General features: G+C 37.5%; 1 protein-coding gene across 1 annotated transcript in view; it reads left to right on the forward strand.

The window, feature by feature from the left end:
• LOC132123125 (schwannomin-interacting protein 1-like) overlaps positions 1-22,897 on the forward strand; it is a 273,684-nt gene that overhangs the window by 46,937 nt on the left and 203,850 nt on the right. Inside the window, exons 4-6 of the mRNA XM_059533664.1 lie at positions 21,063-21,124; positions 21,619-21,690; positions 22,716-22,851. Coding sequence (XP_059389647.1) covers positions 21,063-21,124; positions 21,619-21,690; positions 22,716-22,851 — 270 coding nt within the window. The remainder of the gene's footprint in view (positions 1-21,062; positions 21,125-21,618; positions 21,691-22,715; positions 22,852-22,897) is intronic.

Below are 22,897 nucleotides of genomic sequence, written 5' to 3' on the forward strand. Positions count from 1 at the left end.
TGAAACTATCTATGTTTGTTACGATGGAATGTTACGAGGCTACTTTCAAGGCTTTGGGCTGCTTTATTTTTTACTTACCAACATAGTTTTTGACTCATTCACATACAAGCCAAAATTCTCACAAATGGCCCTGGAACAATTATCCATAGTCTGACAGAAACTATAAGTGAGTGGGACAAGATGATTTTGGATGTTTTATATGGAAAGGTTAGCACTATGAACCTGTCAGTTTAGATATGTGTCTTTTTATCATCTTAGCTTCACAAAATTTTCCGTCACTCACATATTCTCCATCAACACAGCGCTGGACTTGCCATAAATATATTATTAAATCAATGGAAGCATTAGGATGATAACATCCTGACTAGTAACAATTAGTAGTCTTGCAAGCCCAATCCTGGCTGGTGTCCAGTCCTGCTCCTGGAGGACAGTCTTGCAGAGTTCAGTTCCAGCCAAAAGCAGCTAGTCAATGTCTTCTGGATCACTAGAAAACTACAGGCAGCTGTGTTTGGAGAAGGATGACACCGCTGTCTCAGTTGATTGTTTACTAGGCTGTTGTAATTTCTATCCTGAGACATGAGTAACACATCAGCTCACACACATCTGTGTTTGCTTCTGAATTTAGGTGGCATCTTTGGGACTGCATGAGGATGGTGCATTTTCATCCTGCCTGCAGATGCCTCTAGACTGGCTGAAAAAGTTCTTCTTATGAATGGAGGTCGATAGCCATAAAGCATGTTTGTGTATTAGTTGCATACATACAAAAACCCTATTTGGTAACACTTTATTTTGATACTTCACTTTAGACATTCTCAGTGGTTAAAGTGGGATTTGGCAGGTGGGGGAACCCTCAAATTTTGTGTAAGTGCAACAGGGAAAAAATACTCGCCGTGGGACAACATATTGAGTATCGTGGTATAGAAATAATTTTTGGGACAAGAGTGTCACTGTGGCCAAAAAAAGTATCACAATACTTATTTACTTGATATTTTAATAAAGGATGCATATCACTCTGTTCCACGAGCAGCTTTGGGACGTTCTGATCACTGTCTGGTTCATCTTATACCGACCTACAAGCAGAAACTTAAATCTGCTAAACCTGTAGTAAAGACTGTGAAGAGATGGACCAGCGAAACAGAGCAGGATTTACAATCTTGTTTTGACATCACAGACTGGAGCGTTTTTGAAGCTGCTACCACCGCTCTGGACGAACTCACAGAGACTGTAACATCCTATATTAGTTTCTGTGAGGATATATGCATTCCTACCAGGACTTATTTAACATTCAACAATGATAAGCCATGGTTTACAGTAAAACTCAGGCCAAAAGGATGCCTACAGAAATGGGGACAGGGTCTTGTACAATCAGGCCAGGAACACACTGAACAAAGAAATTAGAGCGGCTAAAAAGACCTACGCTAAAAAGTTGGAAGACCAGTTTACTTCCAACGACTCTACTTCAGTTTGGAGAGGACTGAGAGCCATCACAAACTACAAGACACCATCCCCTTGCACTGAGGCTAATCAACGACTTGCTAACGACCTGAATGAGTTTTATTGTAGATTTGAAACCCCCAACACCCACTCTGACCATCTCCCTGCACAACCATTAACACCTCCTGCAATCCCCCTCTCCATACCTCCTGCTCTTCAAATCTGTGAAGATGATGTGCGCCGGGTCTTCAAGAAAAACAAAAGAAGAAAAGCACCAGGCCCAGATGGCGTTACACCAGTCTGTTCAGAAAATCTGTGCTGACCAGCTGGCCCCCATCTTTTCACAGATCTTCAACAGATCTCTGGAGTTGTGTGAAGTGCCTTCCTGCTTCAAACGCTCCACCATAATCCCCATTCCAAAGAAACCCAAGATAACAGGACTTAACGACTACAGACCTGTGGCTCTAACGTCTGTCGTCATGAAGTCGTTTGAAAAACTGGTTCTGGCTTATCTGAAGGACATCACTGGACCCTTACTGGACCCCCTGCAGTTTGCGTACCGAGCAAACAGGTCCGTGGATGATGCAATCAACATGGCATTGCACTTCATCCTGCAACATCTGGACAAAACAGGGACTTATGTGAGGATCCTGTTTGTGGACATTAGTTCGGCTTTCAACACCATCATCCCAACAACCCTCCAGACCAAACTGACCCAGCTCTCTGTTCCCAGCTCTATCTGTCAGTGGATCACCAGCTTTCTGACAGATAGGCAACAGTTAGTGAGACTGGGGAAATTCATGTCAAACAGCTGCTCCACCAACACTGGTGCCCCTCAGGGATGTGTTCTCTCCCCTCTGCTCTTCTCCCTGTACACCAACGACTGCACCTCTAAAGACCCCTCTGTCAAGCTCCTGAAGTTTGCAGACGACACTACAGTCATCGGCCTCATCCAGGATGGTGACGAGTCTGCTTACAGACAGGAGGTTGAGCAGCTGGCTGTCTGGTGCAGTCTTAACAACCTGGAGCTGAACACGCTCAAAACAGTGGAGATGCACTTCAGGAGAAACCCCCCTGCACTTTCCCCACTCACCATCATGAACAGCACTGTGGCTGCAGTGGAGTCATTCAGATTCCTGGGAACCACCATCTCTCAGGACCTGAAGTGGGACAATCACATTGGCTCCATTGTGAAAAAAGCCCAACAAAGGTTGTACTTCCTTCGCCAGCTGAGGAAGTTTAACCTGCCACAGGAGATGCTGAAACAGTTCTACTCAGCCGTCATTGAGTCAGTCCTGTGTACTTCAATTACTGTCTGGTTTGGTTCAGCTACAAAATCAGATATCAGAAGACTACAGAGAACTGTTCGGACTGCTGAAAGGATTATTGGTGCTCCCCTGCCCACCCTCCAAGAACTGTACACATCCAGAGTGAGGAAAAGGACTCAGAAAATCACTCTGGATCCCTCACATCCAAGTCACCCCATCTTTGAACTTTTGCCATCTGGCCGGCGCCTCAGAGCCGCAAATACAAGAACAGCAAGGCACAAGAATAGTTTCTTCCCCCAGGCAATCTACCTCATGAACAGTTAAATGTTTCCCACTTAAACTTATGCAAAAATGTGCAATATCCTTATATTTATTTGTTACCCCTCCATCCTAGAACATTCCTGCATCTCACTCAATCCTATTCCATTATCATTTATAGCACAATTGTTTATACAATTATTTATTTGCCAATTTGTAATTCTCCTGTAATTTTTTTTTTTTTTGTCTGCGTGTTGTTGTCTCAGTTTACTGGAAGCTTATGTCACTAAAACAAATTCCTTGTATGCGCAAGCATACTTGGCAATAAAGCTCTTTCTGATTCTGATTCTAATGGTTTATTTTGTTTTGTTTTGACAGACTGCCTTATTCTGTGTAATTCCTATTCATGGACATTTTTGTCTCTTTCAGTAGTGACAAGCTGGAGTGCTAGCCAACTACCTTACAGTTAACCTTACGTTTGTCACAAGGTTATGATAGTTTTGCATTTTTAAATTAGTTTTTATTTTAATATCATTTTCAATTTTGGTTAGTTTCATCAATTGTTTTTGTCAGTTTTAGTTTCTGTTTTAGTAATCATATTATATTATTTTATTAGTAATTATAGTTTAGCAGAGCAAACAGAACACTTCCAGTTAGACCAAAGCAAGACATTTAATTTCATCAAAGTTCAATTTTTTGCACAGATTAGTTAACGCTTGTGTAGAAATCTTAATAATAAAAATAAAATAATGGTTTGGGATTGAAAAAAAATAAATAAAAAATTAATAAAAGCAACTTAAAAGTATACAAGTAAAAACTATGAGAAATTCAGACAAACTAATTCATATTAAAGATAAAATCGTGTGTGTCTGTCTGTGTATGCGAGCGCGTGTGTGTGTGTTGTCCTGGTATTCTCTTCATTGTGGGGAAATGTCTCTCCACATGGATGTAATATTATTAGCAATGTTTTGTAAAAAAACAAAGATAATAACAGCACATTTCAGCTTGTCAACCTTCGTGAGAATATGACATCTCAAACATACAGTAGTAGTAGACTACAATAAAGTTTTTTTTCTTGTCCGCTTGACGGACTTGTTTTTTGCCGCAGCATAATTGGTGAACACTGCTGTGTGTGTGCCTGTATTTTCTTCTGATATTTTTTAGGTTAACATGACTATTTATGTTGTGACAACTTGTGATATTAAGTTATTTTAAGTTGGGTGGACTTTAGTCCCCGTTTGTTAAGTTTACTCAAAAAAGCGCTTGCGATAAGTTGCCTTATTTTTTTTTACGTTGACGCAACTTTTTTTTTTTTTTTTTTTTTTTTTTACAGTGCTGTCTTTAATCAGTTCTGTGAATGACTGGAGGGTCATTCTTTATAAAGTAGCAACAATTTCGTTTGTAAACTACAGTCTTAGGCACATTAGTATTTTCACCCCAAAAAAGGGTTTTAAGTAGAGATGTTCCGATACCCTTTTTCTCTTCCCGATACCGATTCCGATACCTGGGCTCAGGGTATCGGCCGATACCGAGTACTGATCCGATACCTGGGTGTGTATCTGTATATACAGCTGTATATACTACTAGCCCTGTGTAAATTTCTAGAATTATTTTATGGTGTGCTCCAGACTTATCCCTTGATAAAACATGAACAAATACATGGTTAACTACTGTATTTATTACAGTATTTTTATTATCTGACATGAATTTGACAGTAATATTATTTAATTTTAAGCGAAAAAGAACTTCAAATGCAGCCAAAAATCTAACACCGCAAACTAAAAAAGGTATTTTAGTATTTTAGTTTTACAATATTAGTGTATAAAAAACTGCAACAAATAAGTCTAGGAATATAAAAAATTCTATATTAATCAGATAATCTCTTTACAACAAAACAAGTAAAAAACAAGCAACCGTCTAGGCATAATTATTATTATTAATAAAGACATATTATTACTACATAGAGACGTAGCTAAATCTACTGTAGGCTACAACAGTAGCTTAATATATTGTCAATTTACTCGCCATGAAGATCTTTGAGTGTCTGTGTTTATGATATGACAGTTTTCTCAAATGAAACGTTAAATTCTCATGAAGTGACGGTTTATGCGTTCATGTCCTCATATAGTGACACACAACATAGACTACAAAACAGCGAGCTCCCGTGCATCTGCGCCCGTCTCCCACAGAGATTTAGACTTTGCAGGAGTAATATTTAAATAGTATTTTGCAGTTTAATATTCACAGACACTAGTATATATATTCGGCTACAGTCTGGAGCCCTGCGCTTAGACTAACACGGAAGCGACTGAACGCAGATGCGGGTAACGAATATACTCAAACTTACTACCGGTTCTACAGAGACGCTGGTATCATCACATTTTAAAATTTTCAGCACCGTCTTGGTAGTGAAGTGCCAGTACTTGTGGCATCCCTAGTCGCCGTTTTACTGTCTGGTTGGTCCAGTCTGAAATACTGCTAAACAGCGGACATACTGCTAACCACTGATCTGTAATATAGAAGCGGCTTCACTGTCTGTTGGCAGTTTAGAACGCGATGAGCGATCCAGTCATACATAGATCAGTGCTGCTAACGCGTTTTCATTTCTTCTTCGCTGCTCTAAACAGGGGTTGCTTGTGGCATTACAGCACATCGTCCTGTGTTTGCAATGCATTCTGAGCAGCGAAGAAGAACCGTGCAGCGGTTAGGCAAAGCTAGCGTTCATAACTAGGTCTTGAAAATGGTATCGGATCGGTATATGGGTTCATGTACTCGCCGATGCCGATGCCAGAATTTGTTGTTGTATCGGAGATATTTCCGATACTAGTATCGGAATCGGAACAACTCTAGTTTTAAGCCAGTTATTTTAGATTTTTTGCTTAAGTATGTCAGTAGGAAATATCAGTTTACATTTTCAAACATTCATTTTGCCATTAATTTTAATAATAATCTAGTGAGTGTTGAATGCTCTGAAAACAGACTGCTTAAGACTAAGACTTTTGCACAGTAGTGTATGTATAAAGTACGTATGATGAAATTAAGTATATTTAAACAAGTGTGTAATGATTTAAACCTTCATAATCATCGTGAAGAAGAAGGCGGGAACCGGCGGACAATCAAATAAGGTTTTAATAATCAAAATAAAGACAAACCAGCACGTCAGCCCCTCACGGACGACTGACGCGCACAAATCAAAACCAAAACACAAACTAAAACCCAGGCCTGGTTCTCTCTCGTCCTTCACTGTCGTCGCTCCTGTTTTATATCCCTCCATCTCCTCCGTGGGACTCGAGACCGGTGGGTTGAGCAGGTGTCACTCATTTCTCAGTCACTCCACCGGCCTCACTCGCCCCACTCATCACAAAATGTAATTAAAATATGTGTTCGTTCATATTTGTTAAGGGCTAGATTGTCCCTGGAGGAAACAGCTGCGGTGTGGTGAGCGGTAAACGGAGTGAAAACTTTACAGTAGATGAGAAACTGACTGCTCCCTCGTGACCTTTTGTAAACTGTATTTATGACAAAGAACTGCACAGATGCAGATATTCTAACAATCTATCGATAAACAAACACCTTGTGTCCTCTGTCTCTGTTTGAGCTCGCGCTGCTCCGCCGCGGTCTGCGGATTGAAGAGCACGCTGAAAGACGGGGAGGAGACCGGTCTGACGCCATTTATGTATGAAATTTAAGAGGATTGACTCTGAGGCGATCGCAAATTTGTGAACAGTATATGGAGCTAAATGCTATAGCCCCAGTAAAAAAAGCCTAGCGACACCCGTGCTTCTTGTGTACATTTCAGAGAACCAGGAGAAATATTTCAAGCGATCGCTCAGGCATTTAAGAGGCACTGAAATGAGGCACCGAAATCTGTGTTCTTATTCGGTTCGGTGCAAACCGGTTCCATAGGTACCGGTGCAATATTAGCACCGGGTTTCGGTACCCAACTTTGGTGTTAAGTATTACTCATTACTTTAAGCTAGATAACAACGACTTTATTGCACCTCTTATGGATTTTTGATGTGAGTGCATATGAAAAGCCATTAAATCCAAGAGATGGGTGAGGGGAGAGAGAAGTGGTGGAGAGCATGAATGCAGGAGAAGTGAAGGAAGGAAATAAATAGTGTTCCAGTAAATCTGTTAATGGACACAAGTGTCTGATGACTACTTACAGAAGTGTCTTCTAAATCTTTGTAATTTCATCGCACAGTTATGGTGAAAGTATGTTTGTCTGAACCACTGTGGCGTCAACCACCCATCACAGTCCAAGCAGTGTGCAGATAATGTTTAAGCTTAAAGGACATCTAAAGGACAAAATGTCAAGGCTGTTCTTTTCCATAAAGTGTAGCATGTGCTGATCGCTGGCTGTCAAGTTCAGATACAGTTTTGCATGGACTATTTGAAAACATATCTGAATCCATGTAACCTTGCAACTTAACTTCTAGACCAGGGATAGGCAATGTTGGTCCTGGAGTGCCGCTGTCCTGTAGATTTTAGCTCTAACCCTAATCAAACACACCTGAACAAGCTAATCATGGTCTTCAGGATTACTAAGGCTACAGACAAGTGAGGCTTTTTTCAGGGTTGAAGCTAAACTCTGCCGGACAGCGGCACTCCAGGACCGACGTTGCCTACCCCTGCTTTAGACTAACACAATTAAAACACAATGCTGGAAATGATCTAGATTCAGTGGGGAAAATCAGGGCTTTTGAAAAGTTGCTTATTGTGATATACAAATGAATGTGAATAATACTTGTGTAACAGCGTTTTTCTGATGAAACACATGCAACTCATTGAATCTCCTTTCCCTTGTTTTGCTGTTACTTCTGCTTTTAATGCAACTTTTAATTGAGTGAAAGTTTCACTCAGTATTCATGCTGCCATAGTTTTTCAGCATTTCTACACCCCTGCTCAGGTTAGTGAAACATCTAGAGGTTGGTCTGTGTTCAGATGTGTTCGCTGTGGTACAAGACTGTTAGAAATATCACTGCACTGGCAAATCAATGCTTTTTGTCAATTCTAATTATGCTTGTAGTTTGACATTAAGAAAGACATCTTGAATGTGCAGTGGTAACCTGTAAATAACTGGGAGTCCCTCATTTTTGCATAAAATAAATGAAGGCATTTGGGAAAAGAAAGGAATTAAAGGGTGATCTAACGCAGGCTCAGTGTTTTGTGAGTGTAGACGAGATAACCTTCACCGTAATATTGCGAACAGTCCAGCACTGTCAGAAACATCAGGCAGATCTGCATATCGCACATTACAGAAACACTGAGATCACTCTCTATTGGAATAAACAAGCTCACCCAATCTATATTCATATTCACTGTCTATAACTGTCAGAGAAGGTGATTAGATGGAGAAAAAACAAAAAAGCAGATTTGACATGTGAGACCAATTTCGGTACCAAAGCAAAACACAATATGCTAATAAAAAATAAAAAATAAACACTTTTTATCACTAAAAATAAAACCAATGCCATTCTATATACTTATTTAAAATTGTGATTAAAGTTTTTTTTACAAGTAATACAATTATGAAAAACAGTAAACAAGTTTCACCCAAATTTTATTTGTCTTTTAATTAATGAAATTTGACCACATTATATTTTTTGGTAAATAAAGGATTTGTTATTGAAAATTAAAACATGGAAGAAATATTGTGTGATTTATTTCTTTAAAAAGTTTTAGTAATTTTTTCAACAGTAGTAGCAGTATCACATTCAGTCTATGCAACCCTCTTCAGACACCTCTTCAATTGAATCGCCATTGGCCATTAACTATTTTAGTTTACTCGCCAGACTGATATATAATTAGAACTTGATTAATTAGAAGTAAACTTGATAACCATGTTTAAATGCATATTAGTCAATTTAACTGAACATTTTAACTGGAATGGTGGTGGTGGTGCTTTTTTTTTGTCATTCAGTGATTCTGTAAAAAAAAAAAAGGAGGTGAGAAAAACTAACAAGAAAACTGATAAGATAATATTGATACGAATTCTAATAAGAAGAACTATACAAACACACTAAAGATTACTAAGGATTAATTAGCTGCTGGATTCATGAATATTAATCAGGTTTTGTGCATTCGCTCGATCTGATTTGCTGAAACCAAATGAACGATAATAGGTGAGTGCCAGCCAATGAGATTGCCATTTGCGCATTAACTCCACACACTAACGTTACCGGAAAACCCAGCTAAAAGCTGAAGATTTCCATAGATATGCCACTATTTTGACAGGAAAATACAACCAAGAATAGTTTAAATGTAGTGCGTCAAATCTCTCTCTCGGTCTCTCTGTGTGTGTGAGAGAAAGAGACAGCGATCTGTGCGCCTTCACACTAAAGGTACATTAAACACAGGTGCGCTGTGCATCCATTGAGTTGAACTGAATCACACAGATCGCCTGACTGAGAGTGAAACTTTAAAGCGCTCAGTCAGAGAGTGTTCGGCGAGTGAACATATATCTGAGCTAAACTTATACTTAGCCTCCAACTCACACAATGGCGAGTAAAATCTGAGAATTTATTAGCCATTGGCTAATATTAGGAATCATTTAGTCGCCAGAAGGAAGATTTAGTAGCATATGCGAGTGCTGTACTTGCAATGTAGAGGGTTGCTATGTAGTAAACAAACCTGCACACCTCTGCCATTCATTCATTCACACAGAGACACGCAGAACATGCAGGATTCAGATTTCAACCAACTTTTGCGGCTTAACATTTAAAAATACTGGTCCATATGGAGATTTGATTTGATTAATTTATGCTTACTTTGACAAATTCTTTGACTGTCCATATTAAAATGTAAGTTTCATTTTCATGACTGGATTTTGAGATTCCATCCGCGTCTTCTGCTTCGCGGTAATCATATCGCTGTATGCATCAAGAACCGGGTTTGAACGGGACCTCGGTACCACCGGTACTTAAAAAAACCTGGTACCGTCACATTTTCATTTATTTAGTACCGACTTGGTACTGAAGTACCGGGTCTTTTGACAACACTAATACGCACACACACATACATCATTGACATGGCTTGCAGGGATCAGATCTGAACCTCTTTAAAGTGCATCATCTGTTGACCTTTGCATTGTTTTGTATAATGCTGAAGATGGCAGAAAGGGCTCGAGTGGAAAACAACCTGTGTGGATGTGAAAAGCATCTCAAAGGCTTTATTTGAGCTTTCTCTCTGTGTCTGATCGAATTTAATGAGAGCTACACGTTTTAGAGCTCAGACTGGCCGGGATCTGCCTCTGACCATCCCTGTGACTGTGTGAAAGTCCTCTGTGAGACGGATAAATGCAGAACTCAAGACTTCTCATAGGTGTCGGGACAAAGATCACATCTTGTGTGTCTCTCCCTGACCTGAATCCTCACTGGCTCTCTGCTAGGACCTCTGCCAGAATCTCCACAGTCGTTACAGCGGTCTGACGTTCTCATGTCCTGCTGTGCTGTCACACCTCTGGTTCAGACAGCCTGGAGAACCCTGGTTAAAATAAATACACTTTACAATACTTTTAAAAAGAGTACTTATTACAGAAATAATACACTTGGAAAAAAATATACTTAAAGGGTTAGTTCACCTGAGAATTAAAATTTGTCCATACTAAAATCATTTTCAAAGCATCTTAGGTGTTTTGTGACTTTCCTCTTTCAAAATAATCCAGTCAAAGTTATATTAAAAGTTGTCCTTGCTCTTCCAAGTCTTTCAATGGGGGTAATCTGGTGTTTGTTGTCAACTGTTCAGAAGACGTGAAATAAAGTGCACACATCTGTAATAAAACGTCCCTCACACGGCTCCGGTGGGGTGAATAAAGGCCCCCTGTAGTGAATCCAGATTTCAAACGTAATAAACACTTTTTTCTCACTTCTGCTGACTGTTGGGAACCAGAAGAACTCCCTCCTGAACTTGCCCCCCTTCCCCTCTTTTTGCCCATGCACCACTGAACTCTGAACCTCAGTCAACACCCCCCCCCCCCCCACAATTGACAATAAAGCAGACTTAACTTGACTAAAGAAGCAAATAAAAGTCAAAATTTGAGCAAATTAGTGTAGCTGCTGTTCAAACCAAGCAAAGAATAATAATGCCCATTTGATCAGCTATAAATTAAGTACAAGGTTATGAGATACATTATGTGAATAACTGGCTAAAGAGATGTGTCTTTAATCTAGATTTAAACAGAGAGTTTGTCTGAAATTCTGAACAACAGGGGGACTATTCCAGAGTTTAGGAGCCAAATGAGAAAAAAGCTCTGCCTCCTTTAGTGAACTTTGTTATCCGAAGTACTACCAAAAGTCCAGAGTTTTGTGAACCTTGGGGAGCGAGCTTGATTGTAGCGTGATAAGGTTTGGGTGCCATAACCGATACAAAAAAACAAAACAAAAAAGCCACAAAAACCTATGGATAACATATGGATAACATTAAAGAACATTTAAAATATTTAAAATAAATCCATAGCTGTCACACACTCCTTGGATGCTCTCATTTCCCAAGTTGTGCTTCCCTTACTCTAAGGGAATTTCATGATCTGGGTCATTATTTAATACAAAACCACACATAATGTTTCTACTCTATCTCTGTCAATCACTCTGATATTTAGTTAAGATGAGTGCTGTCTGTCACTGTCTTTAATCAGTTCTGTGAATTACTGTATGCTCATTCTTTATAAAGTAGCAACAATGTCGTTTGTAAAGTACAGTACTGTGCAAAAGTCTTAGGCAAGTTAGTATTTTCACCCCAAAAAATGGTTTTAAGCCAGTTATTTATATCTTTTGTTGTAGTGTGTCAGTGGGAAATATCAGTTTACATTTCCAAACATTTGTTAAATGTGAGCCACAATCATCACACTTAAAAGAACCAAAGATTTAGACTACTTCAGTCTGTGTGCATTACAGTACAAGTACATACACTTTATTTTTTACAATAACTGTGGTGAAACATTGAGTTCATGTATCGACACGAATCAATCAAATCATCTGAAGGTGATGATTGTGACTGTGATCAGTCAGTGGTTCAATAAAGCGCCATCCCTGCTGCAGCGCTGTTAATATATTTAATGGGGCTCTAAAGAGACATTATATCTGCATCATATGCCTGGAGCATGCTACAACACACAAATCAAGACAACACAACACAACACAAAACATTTTTCAGCACATTCTTCAGCACTTATTTCCTTGTTTTCCAATAATATATGTAAATGCTGTTAGAGCTTTATTCACTGAAAACTGATGTGAGAGGTTATGCACAGAGAAAGGTTGAACAGCATGTCTCTCTATAGCCCCTTTCACACTGCACGTCGGACTCAGAAAATTGCCGGAACATTGCCGGGTTGCCTTCTGTGTAAAAGCAAACACGTTCAGGGATTGATTCTGGGATTTATCCCGGGTCAGGGATCTATTTACATTGCCGGATTCAGTCCCGGAACGAGTCTGTGTGAACAAAAGCCAGATCTAATGCCGTAAAGGGTGTGTCGTAGTGATGGCGCGCATTAACACTTTTAGAGAGTGTTTTGAAGGCAGATCAATGTTCGCGACGAAAACAAATATGTGCAAACTGTAATGATGCAGAGATCAGTTATTTCCCCACTTTCCGCGCTGAAGCTGAGATCATTCGCCAGCTTAAATGAAAGTTAACGTGCGTAGTGTTTTCAACTTGTATATTACATGTCACAACCTGATGTCACATGTCTTTATGGGACCTTTATGGGTTGTTTGTGAACGCATTCACATATTCCGGGCAATCACTGGCAGTGTGAGAGTGCAAAATCTAGCAACCCAGGAACAATTGCCGAGACACATTACCCGTGTATTTTCCGGAATTGCAGTGTGTAAGGGGCTTATCACACACAGACACACAAAGAAAGAGAGAGAGAGAGAGAGAGAATAAGTACACACTACTCATCATTTCGCTGTCTCCACCTAGATGCTCCTGCTGTCAGTGAGTGGTCATGGTGTAGCGTTCGACTGATATATTGACAAGACAGATATATCATCTGATATTTGGAGTTTTTGGTCAATAATTTTTTCTGTTTGGATGATATATAGTAAGCAGTACCTTTATTTTGATAATGGCAAGAATACCTGTTCTGCCTCTTCATTACTGCACCGTCTCTGTTTAGCAGTTCTGACTAATAAATGATTACATAAAAAGTGTTGGCCTCATGACATGGCTTAGATCTCTCAGGACAGCTGTTAAAGTCTGACTCTTTGTTTTAATGGTTTGTGGCTTCGCTGCTTCACTGTGATGTTGTCTCAGAGTTACTGGACCGTTAGTGTGTCTGTCTGTGGTCACAGCGGGTTTTGTGGCTAATATTGACAGAATGCTGGATCTCTGCTGTGTGTCTGCTAAATGCTTAAATGAGTGAACGGCTCACACCCTCACACAGCTGACTTATATCAAATTTCATGCGTTTCATGTATAAAATCATCAAACATAAACAGATAATTTTGTCTTCTGCGTGTATTAGGGCCATATGATTTCAGTGAAAAACACAGATGGAATTCTGGAATCCTGTTATAAAAATGGAATTTACTCTATAATGTGGAATTTCCATGGAATTTGACAAGATTAGGATGAATATATCAAAAGTAGGACTGTAATGTCAAATGACAGAGAATCTCGGATTTATACGTTTATGAATTCTATCAACCTAGCTAACAGAATTGGGTTACAAGAACATTCTGCAAATATTCAGTGTTGGTTCTGTAAACAAATTTTTTTTCAGTTTTCTCGATGTTGGAGGAAATTTTTTAAAAGGTATGATGTTACTCCAAGGTTCTGTCAACTTAATTTTGAGAACATTCTAACATTCTAAGAACATTGATTTGTAACAATTTAAGAACAATAAAATATCCAGTTTCCTTAATGTTAGTAGAATGTTATTGAAAGGCTAGTATGATTCCTCAAACATTCTTTCAATCATTCAAACACCTGCTGGGAACAAGCACTTTAATTTTTCATTTAAAGTCACCATCATGGACATCATTATTTTAGTTGGGCTCTTGACACTTGACTTGTACTGAGTTGCATTTTTTTTGTCTCTTTTTTCCATTAATTGCAGGTGTTTTCAGAAAACATTTATGCATTAATAAAGCAGATCAACATTTTTCTATTAATAACAAGCAAATGACTGCTTTAAAGTAGTTTAGACAATTGGGTAACACTTTCTATGAAGCCCGTATTTATAATACATTAAAAGGGTATTCTTGAGGCATTATAATGAATGCATAATGCATTATAAAAAGCCTTATAATATGTTAAATCAACTCATGAATAATCATAACAACAATTATAATACATCATAATACTTACATATATGTGGTTATAAGTTTAAGAGTATGATTATTTATAACACACAATGAACACCATATTAAATGTACTTCATTTACAGTATAATGGACTGTATCATATCTTGACATTGTTTATTTAAGATCTGCACAGTATCTTACTACAGCTTGTGAGTGGTTATATGTTGAGTGTTATTTGAGTCTTTCCAGTGGAGCTAATGTCAATTAATTGATGTGAGATTAATACACTAACTGTATTAATCTCATTATTATAAGTAATCATACTCTTAAACTTATAACCACATATACGTAAGTATTATGATGTATTATAATTGTTTTTATGATAATTCATGAGTTGATATAACATATTATAAGGTTTTTTATAGTGCATTATGCATTCATTATAAGGCCTTAAGAATACACTTATATTATAAATACAGGCTTCATAGAAAGTGTTACCAATTCTTACACACTTTAATAATATCAGTAAAAAACTATGTAAAAGTTTAATACATCACAATTAGACATCAGCGCTCATTATACAAACCTCAACAATGGTGCAAGCAGGGAGCCATGAATGTATTTTACGTGCTGTCATGAAGTATGTCACCATTGTCGTGTTTCATATGTCTAATGCTAATATCTGTAATTGTATTAATGACAGAAAACATGTTTTAAACTAAAAGTTAACAATGACTGTATTTATTATATTTATATACATTCAACATCTGAAGTGCAACAATAGTGTTACAAGTTAGTTATTTTCACACTGGTTGAGTTATTTAAACCCCTTTAATGCAATAATTTGTCTGTCACTAAAACAGACACGTCTGAAAACACCCGCAACTGCTGCAAAAGAAGCAACTGTACAAAAGTCATGGGTCAAGAGCCCAACTAAAGCAAACATTGATCTCCATGCTGGTAACCTCAAACAAAACATTTTCAGTAAGTCATCAACATATAAACCTCTGTTAATTCTCACTAAGAACATCTGTAGAAGTGTGACAGAAATAATGTCAATCTGGTTAGTAATACTGTAAGTGAAGCTGGTGATGCTGTTTGTGGAGTTGTTTAATCAGATCTTAAGAGATTTGATGTCTTTTATCTTTGGATCATCTAAAGCTGTGGCTGAAGAAGATTGTAGTTTGTGTTCTCATTTCTCTTTCTTTCAGTGCTTGTACATTATTGAAAGAATGTTTAAGGAACATCATACTAACCTTTAAATAAAATTCTACTAACATTAAGGAAATTGGATATTTTTATGTACTGTGGAATGTTACAAATCAATGTTCATAGAATGTTGGATTTCAAATCAAAATAAGATTGAAAGAATGTTTGAGGAACATCATAACTTTTAAAAACTTTCCTCTAACATCAAGAAAACTGCACATTTGTTATGTTCCCAGAACCAACACTGAATATTTGGAGAATGTTCAAATAACAAAATTCTGTGAGCTGCGATGCTTGTCTAGTGAATATTAATCAATAGCAGTGTCACTGCAGGTTAGTGAACATTCATTAGCTCAGTATTTGCTGTAAAGTGAAGTCACTTTAAATCTGTTCTGATCAGAGGCCTAACAATCAGAGCAGATTAAGTATAACGTGAGTCTCTGTCAGTAGGGAATGTTGGCTGGTTAGGGATGATTGGGTGTTCGTCCTCATGTTTGTTTTAGTGCTGCTCTTGGCTGTTGTTAACAGCATTTATTAAATGATTTAAGCCAGCTGCTCATGTTTATGTGCCGAGAGCTGCATGAAACACATGAACAAACACAAAGCTTACCATTAATAATCTGATTTTATTCTGTTTCTTACAGAAGGTTTCTATTAAATACTGTGAAGGAAAACAAGATTTCATCAAATTCTAGATCACTCAGATGGTAAACATGATTTTACTGTACATTCTTTTTATCTATTTTATTACATTATGTGCAGATTAATGTAATTAATAAATAAATAATTCACAAATCAATATGGGCTAAGAAATGACCCCCAAAAGATAATATAAAATCATTGTTGTGTTAAATGACAAATGCAGTGAATAAACATAACAAAATTAAATATTATAAATACTTTGTTGCAACATGTAATTTTTAGCACATATTTTAAGGCTACAATGTGGCATGACATTGTTTTCAGAAGCTGCATCTGAAGTGCCATTTAGGCGTATTTACACAGACTGTTCAGATACTGCATGAGCTACAATTATATAAGTAATAATATAAGATTAATGGGGTATAAATATGCATCAAAAAAATTCAGCACTAAAAAAATATATTGAAATATTAAAAAAAGACAGAGACGGTTCTGACTGAACTGTTTTTGTTTGCAAAATAGAGCAAAAACAGAGAAAATGTACAGTATTGTTTCTAAAATGTAAGAAAATATTGCCTTAGTGTTAAAATCAACCTCACATTTGCAGTGGTGCAGATATTGGGGGAAAACAGCACTCTTGTTGGTGTGATATCGTGTGATATACAGTAAATATAAAATTTAATTTTAGGCTCATATAACTGCATTCTAATACACAGCAAAAAAATCTGAGTGAAAGAGTGAGTGTGAAGAGTGTGAAAGTGTTAAAATAGGAGTGTTAAATTAACACTGAAGCAGAGTTAAAGTTAATGAGATAATTAAGTGATTAATTGAGTGATGATTGACCATTATTGACGAGACCTGATGTTAACATGCAGAATCAACAAAGATGAAAATCACTATTTTAATTGTATCACCATTATAGTGGTCAATATTTGCTTTAGTTGGGCTCTTGACCCCTAAAGTGTTAAAGTCAGATTTTAATTGGCTGTTATAACGGAGTTTTAAAACTGATGGACAAGCAAAGACTATTGTTATTCTTGAATTACTGAGTTAAAGTTACATTGTTGATTATTGCAGCCCTATGATTGTTCAACAAAGTATTTCCAGCATTTTAAATACAATCTGAGGAATTTCTTAAAAGTTGTTTGTTCAAAAATCTTTCAAAAGAGTCTTTCAGTTATACATGCAAACATCAAGAATCAACCTGTCAATCTCAACAATGGTGAAAATCCAAAAAGCATGTTGCAGTGCATTCTGGGTGCCACCTATCAAAATTCATCCATGGCTCCCATGATGCATTGCAGGATGAATAAATTATTAGCTGAATTGTTTCAGTAATTTCCTTTATTCTTTCTATTCTATTTTTGTTTTTTATGTTTAGAGTTGTTCTATTTTTCTGAATATGCTGTTTGTCACCGTTGTTGAGATTCCTACACTAATTTTTGATGTATGTGTGTGCCTAAAGCAAGCTTTTCTTATGATCAGAACATCTTTCGAGATATCATTTTAATTAGTGGGTACCGTACAATAACAGGGTTGTTATAATCAATGAGGTCAATCAAATCTGTTTAGGCTTTAATTGAGTTTGGTGATTCAGGTCAAATGCACATGTTTTGATTTTTTTTCTTGTCTGTTTGTTACAATTCAGTTGTAACAGCCAAACCAGATCTGACTTTAAAAATGTAAGGCTCAAGAGCCCAACTAAAGCAAACACTGACCACTATAATGGTGACATTAAAATAGTGATTTTCATCTTTGTTGATTCTGCATGTTAACATCAGGTCTCGTCAATAATGGTCAATCATCCCTCAATTAATCACTTAATTATCTCATTAACTTTAACTCAGCTTCAGTGTTAATTTAACACTCCTATTTTAACACTTTCACACTCTTGAGTGTGGTCTCACATGTACTCCCAGCAGAGTTAATTTCACTCAGATTTTTTTGCTGTGTAGACTACATCACGTAGTCAGTCGTCCTGCATCATGTTCATCAGACACTGCGTCAATTAGTGCATTTATAATCAATAATGAGATTAAAATTGGATTTTGGCAATATTTTGATTAAACTTCACTTCATGTAAATGCAATACTTTTATCAAAATATTGCACTTAAGTACATAGTCATAATCATATTAAAATATGTGGTGTATGCTTAGTTTTTTCAGTGCTGAACAAAGTTTAGACACAATGTTAGTAACAGATTCATTGTGTAGGTTAGAGAGATTCATTGACTTTGTGAGATTGTGATATTGCGATGTTCATCACAGTGCCGAATAACTTTCCAATACGTTTTGCATTTGATGTAAGTGGACGGTGAACACGTCTAAATATGTGAGCTCATCATCTGTGTTGTGTTGTTTGTGAATAATAAAGATAAAGGACATGTCTAGACAGGGAAGCTGTGTTAAATGTGTAAATCATTTTAATGCTTTATTTCTATTGCACTTGTAATCTCTTCAGAACATGTAAATCCGAAGGTAAAATCTAGTTTGTACTGCTGGTGTTCTTCATTTTTTTGACCCTCTCTCTCTCTTTCTCCATATGTGTCGCTGGCTGGTGTCCAGTTTAATATCATACTGCCAGAGGATCTCTTTCTCTTCAAACACACACACCTGTCTTCCTCCATCTCTCTTACCTTCAGAGTCTGTGCTGCTTTATAAAGGGTCACCATCACACCTACAGTGAGCTCTACGCACACACACACAAAACACACACACACACACACACACACACACACACACACACACACACACACACACACACACACACACACACACACACACACACACACACACACACACACACACACACACACATTGTTTGTGTAGTTTCCTCTCTAATCAATGCAATCTGCTTGAGTTGCAAAACCCAAAATTAATATAGATTTTCTGTCCACTTGCACACTAAATTATGCAAAGCATTGTGTTTTATTTCCTGTTTCCTGGCTGTATGTGAGAGTGAGGAGTGACCATACATCTGCAAACACTCCGGCTCATTATCACACACTTCACACTCACTATGGCATGTGAATCTCACTCTGACCAAACCATGAATCCAGCTCAGTTCCTCAAAATGTATATTATATATATTAGGCTCATTATAGATTGAGCATTATTTACAGGACTCAGCACCATTTGCCTGGTGCAATTAATGGTGTGCTATTACTGTCAGGCAGTAAACAGAATTTAATGTAAAATAGATATTTGTATACAGCAGTAATTTACCAGATAGCACGTCGTGAACATGAGATGAAGTCTAGAGCACACTGAGGCGATCAGGTCTGAACAATGCTCTAGGCTCAATAAAGTATGACAGATTGTGGCGAGCTGGAGATCTTTGTGTGTCACACAAATATTGTTCAGTGTTTGCATGTTTGTGCTCTTAACTGATCCCTTCAATCCTTCATTACTTCAGGTGGAAAAACAATGCAGAATGCAGTTCATTTGAGCTGTCACGTGGAGTCTGGTTTGGTTTTCCTGCCTTCCTTTTGTTAGTTTCCTTGGTTGTTAATTAGTTTCCACACCTGTTCTGCTGTACTTTGATTACACTCCTCTGTCTATTTAAGACCTCAGTTTCCCCTGATTGTCTGGTATTGCAACCCTTTCTCACTCCAATGGCGTCAAAAACCGAAGCATGGTCAAGCGCCCCTAGCGTCACTTTTATGTCGCCAAATGTGCCTCTTGGCGTCGAAATATCAACGCACTACGACCTTCATTGCTTTCAGTGGGAAACTTTTAGCGTCAGAATTTCGACGCCAGGACATGAGATGTTTATCGCTATGAAATCACGTTCAAGAAGTCTTATTCAGCACACATCGCGATACTTGCTATCAGTTCCACTGTTTGGGTGAATAGTCGTAAATACTCTCTTTTAATGCCTTTTATAAAATGTATTCTGTCTTCTTTATTAATCAGATTAGCGCCATATGTTTAATTGCTGTATTATATCAGTCATCCGCGGCTGTCTTTGAGTTTCATTGTGTTTAAATAAATGAACACAGCTGCTAATTAGTGACATAGCTGACATATACAAACATAGCTGGTTTGGTGATTATTGTATTGATTATTAATATACCATAGTAAAACTACAGTTACAGTTACTAATGTCCCATTTTCTGTGTTTTAACTTCACATTTCATTTATTACTATTGTAAGTGTTGTGATTACCATGATTTTACTATAAATACAACTTACATCATTGATCCTGAAATTAATATAAAACGGATCGAAGGTCAATGGCACGTCACGTGACCGACAACAACAGTTGTCCGAGTTTAATCACACTAATTAGCAGCTGTGTTCATTTATTTAAACACAATGAAACTCAAAGACAGCCGCGGATGACTGATATAATACAGCAATTAAACATATGGCGCTAATCTGATTAATAAAGAAGACAGAATACATTTTATAAAAGGCATTAAAAGAGAGTATTTACGACTATTCACCCAAACTGTGGAACTGACAGCCAGTATCGCGATGTGTGCTGAATAAGACTTCTTGAACGTGATTTCATAGCGATAAACATCTCATGTCCTCGCGTCGAAATTCTGACGCCAAAAGTTTCCCACTGAAAGCAATGAAGGTCGTAGTGCATCGATATTTTGACTCGGAGAGGCACATTTGGCATCATAAAAGTGACGCTAGGGGCGCTTGGCCATGCTTCGGTTTTTGACGCCTTTGGAGTCAGAATGGGTTGGGTATTGTTTATGTTAACATCCTTCTGTGAGTTCTGTCTCTTAAAACGGGAAGTACTGTGTTTTAGAAAAAAAGGTGTAGTTTTGGATGTTCTTGAGTTGTTCCTGAGCAACATAGGTAGGGTCAGAAATGATGTCCACATTCATAATGTCCATAGAAGTGTGTGTGATTGGTTATAAAACTCAAGACTGCAAACTGTGTGTAGTAGAAATGAAATCAGTGTGTAGAAAGAAATCATCATGCAGCATGCGGAAATGATTTTATTGTTTATTCCCTTGTTCTCTTGCCTGTGTTTCTCAGGAGGAGCTCCAGACATCCCAGAGGATAAAGTGTTTGAACGACGAGGGATACGAACTGCAAAAGTGAGTACTGTGTGTGAGGGACCAAATCTGACTAACTCCAGGGCTGAAATCCATTTGATGGATATGTATTAAATTTAAAATAAGCAAAGTACAAAGCCAAATCAAGTGAAAGTAAAATAATTCAAATTCACAAACACAATCCAGACCGATCTAAATAAATGATAGTATGCAATGGATAAAAATGTGACACTATAAGAAGCTGGCAAGAAAATGGAGCCTCTATCATGAATGAGCATCATTTTCATCTCAGCACTGATGTGAGAGCTCCCTCTAGTGTGCAGGAGGGGCTACACACTCAAATGTCACAAATGTTACAGATATGTGACCCTGGAGCACAAAACCTAAAGTGTCTTAAGCCTTAACTGTATTCCAGACAGGACCACTTTGTTCTGTTCATTTGACTGTGAGGTAAACAACATTAATGTCAAATATGAAAGAAGTCGTTACCATCTTAAAGTCTATATCAATGTGTTGTGTGGATGTGTTTGTTTCAGCCATCAGATGGAGACAGACGTGGAGAATAACATCACAGTGAACACACACCCGCTGGAGACCACAGTACTGATGTGAGTATGTCATCACGATCACCATTTATTTACACTGTAGATATCACATCACCACAGATGATTATCTGTAAATACTGGTATTCCATTGCCACGGGTGATTACGACAATTACAGTGTCACTGCTCTATTACTGCTATTGCTTTATCAGCAATTATTGGTATTTCCTTACAGTACTGTATTGCTTTGTTATCAGTTATTATGAGTAAGTAATTATAACAATTGCATTATCGGTAATTTCTGTATTTTACTAATATATTTGATTATAGGTATTTGATTATGTACTCAAATAACTCACAATTACACTTCATTTTACAGCATCCTTGTTACACTTGTGTACTTGTTATAGTAATAAGAGTAAATCATGCATGAATTACATGCATTTAACCCCAATCCCAACCCTATAGTAAGTACAAGTGGTTAATTAACATTACTGAGTATGTAAGTTTATAATTATGCGTTAAGAAAGAAAGGGTTGCACTTTATTTTAAGGTGTTTCTAATACAGAGTAATTATAGGGTTTGTTTTTGACCCTCTAACACTTGCACTTTCTATTCTTTTTCTTGTCTTACTAGGCTACGTGTTTTCTTTGTAAAGAGAGAGAGACAGCCTTGAATACAAGCATTTTCTATTCTTCTGACTTCCTTTATTTTATTATTATTATTTTTAAAGACCCTCTAACAGTTGTGTTCCCTCTTCTATTTTTCTGTTTTATCTACTTTCCTTTTTTTTCTTTTTTTATATAAAACAAAACAAAACAAAAAAAATACTTGCTATATGTGTGCTGCGTTAGTCTAACTGAGACTTGTCACAGCACTTATATATTATTGCCCTTTTGTTGGTTTTGACTGCTTTTATTGTCTTCACTTGTAAATCGCTTTGGATAAAAGCATCTGCTAAATGACTAAATGTAATTATGTGTACTATACTGTTACTGCTATAGTAATTACATGTAACAAACACTCTGTGAAATGAAGTGTTAGCAAATAAAGCATATGCTAACTCAGTGTTGCTCATGTTAACCGTCAGCATCCAGCATGACTGGCGAGACTTCCTGCAGACACAGGATATCCTGGAGAAGAGAAGCCCCTCCCCTCCCTCTCTGTCCTCAGACAAGATGAGCACGTCCATCAGCATGACCACCCTATCAGATGGCAGCACGCCCGTAAGCCCCACCCTCATTTCTCTTCTGTAGGCTGATGTCGTAGATG

Source organism: Carassius carassius, chromosome 41 (assembly GCF_963082965.1).
Source record: "Carassius carassius chromosome 41, fCarCar2.1, whole genome shotgun sequence".
Lineage (NCBI taxonomy): Eukaryota > Metazoa > Chordata > Actinopteri > Cypriniformes > Cyprinidae > Carassius > Carassius carassius.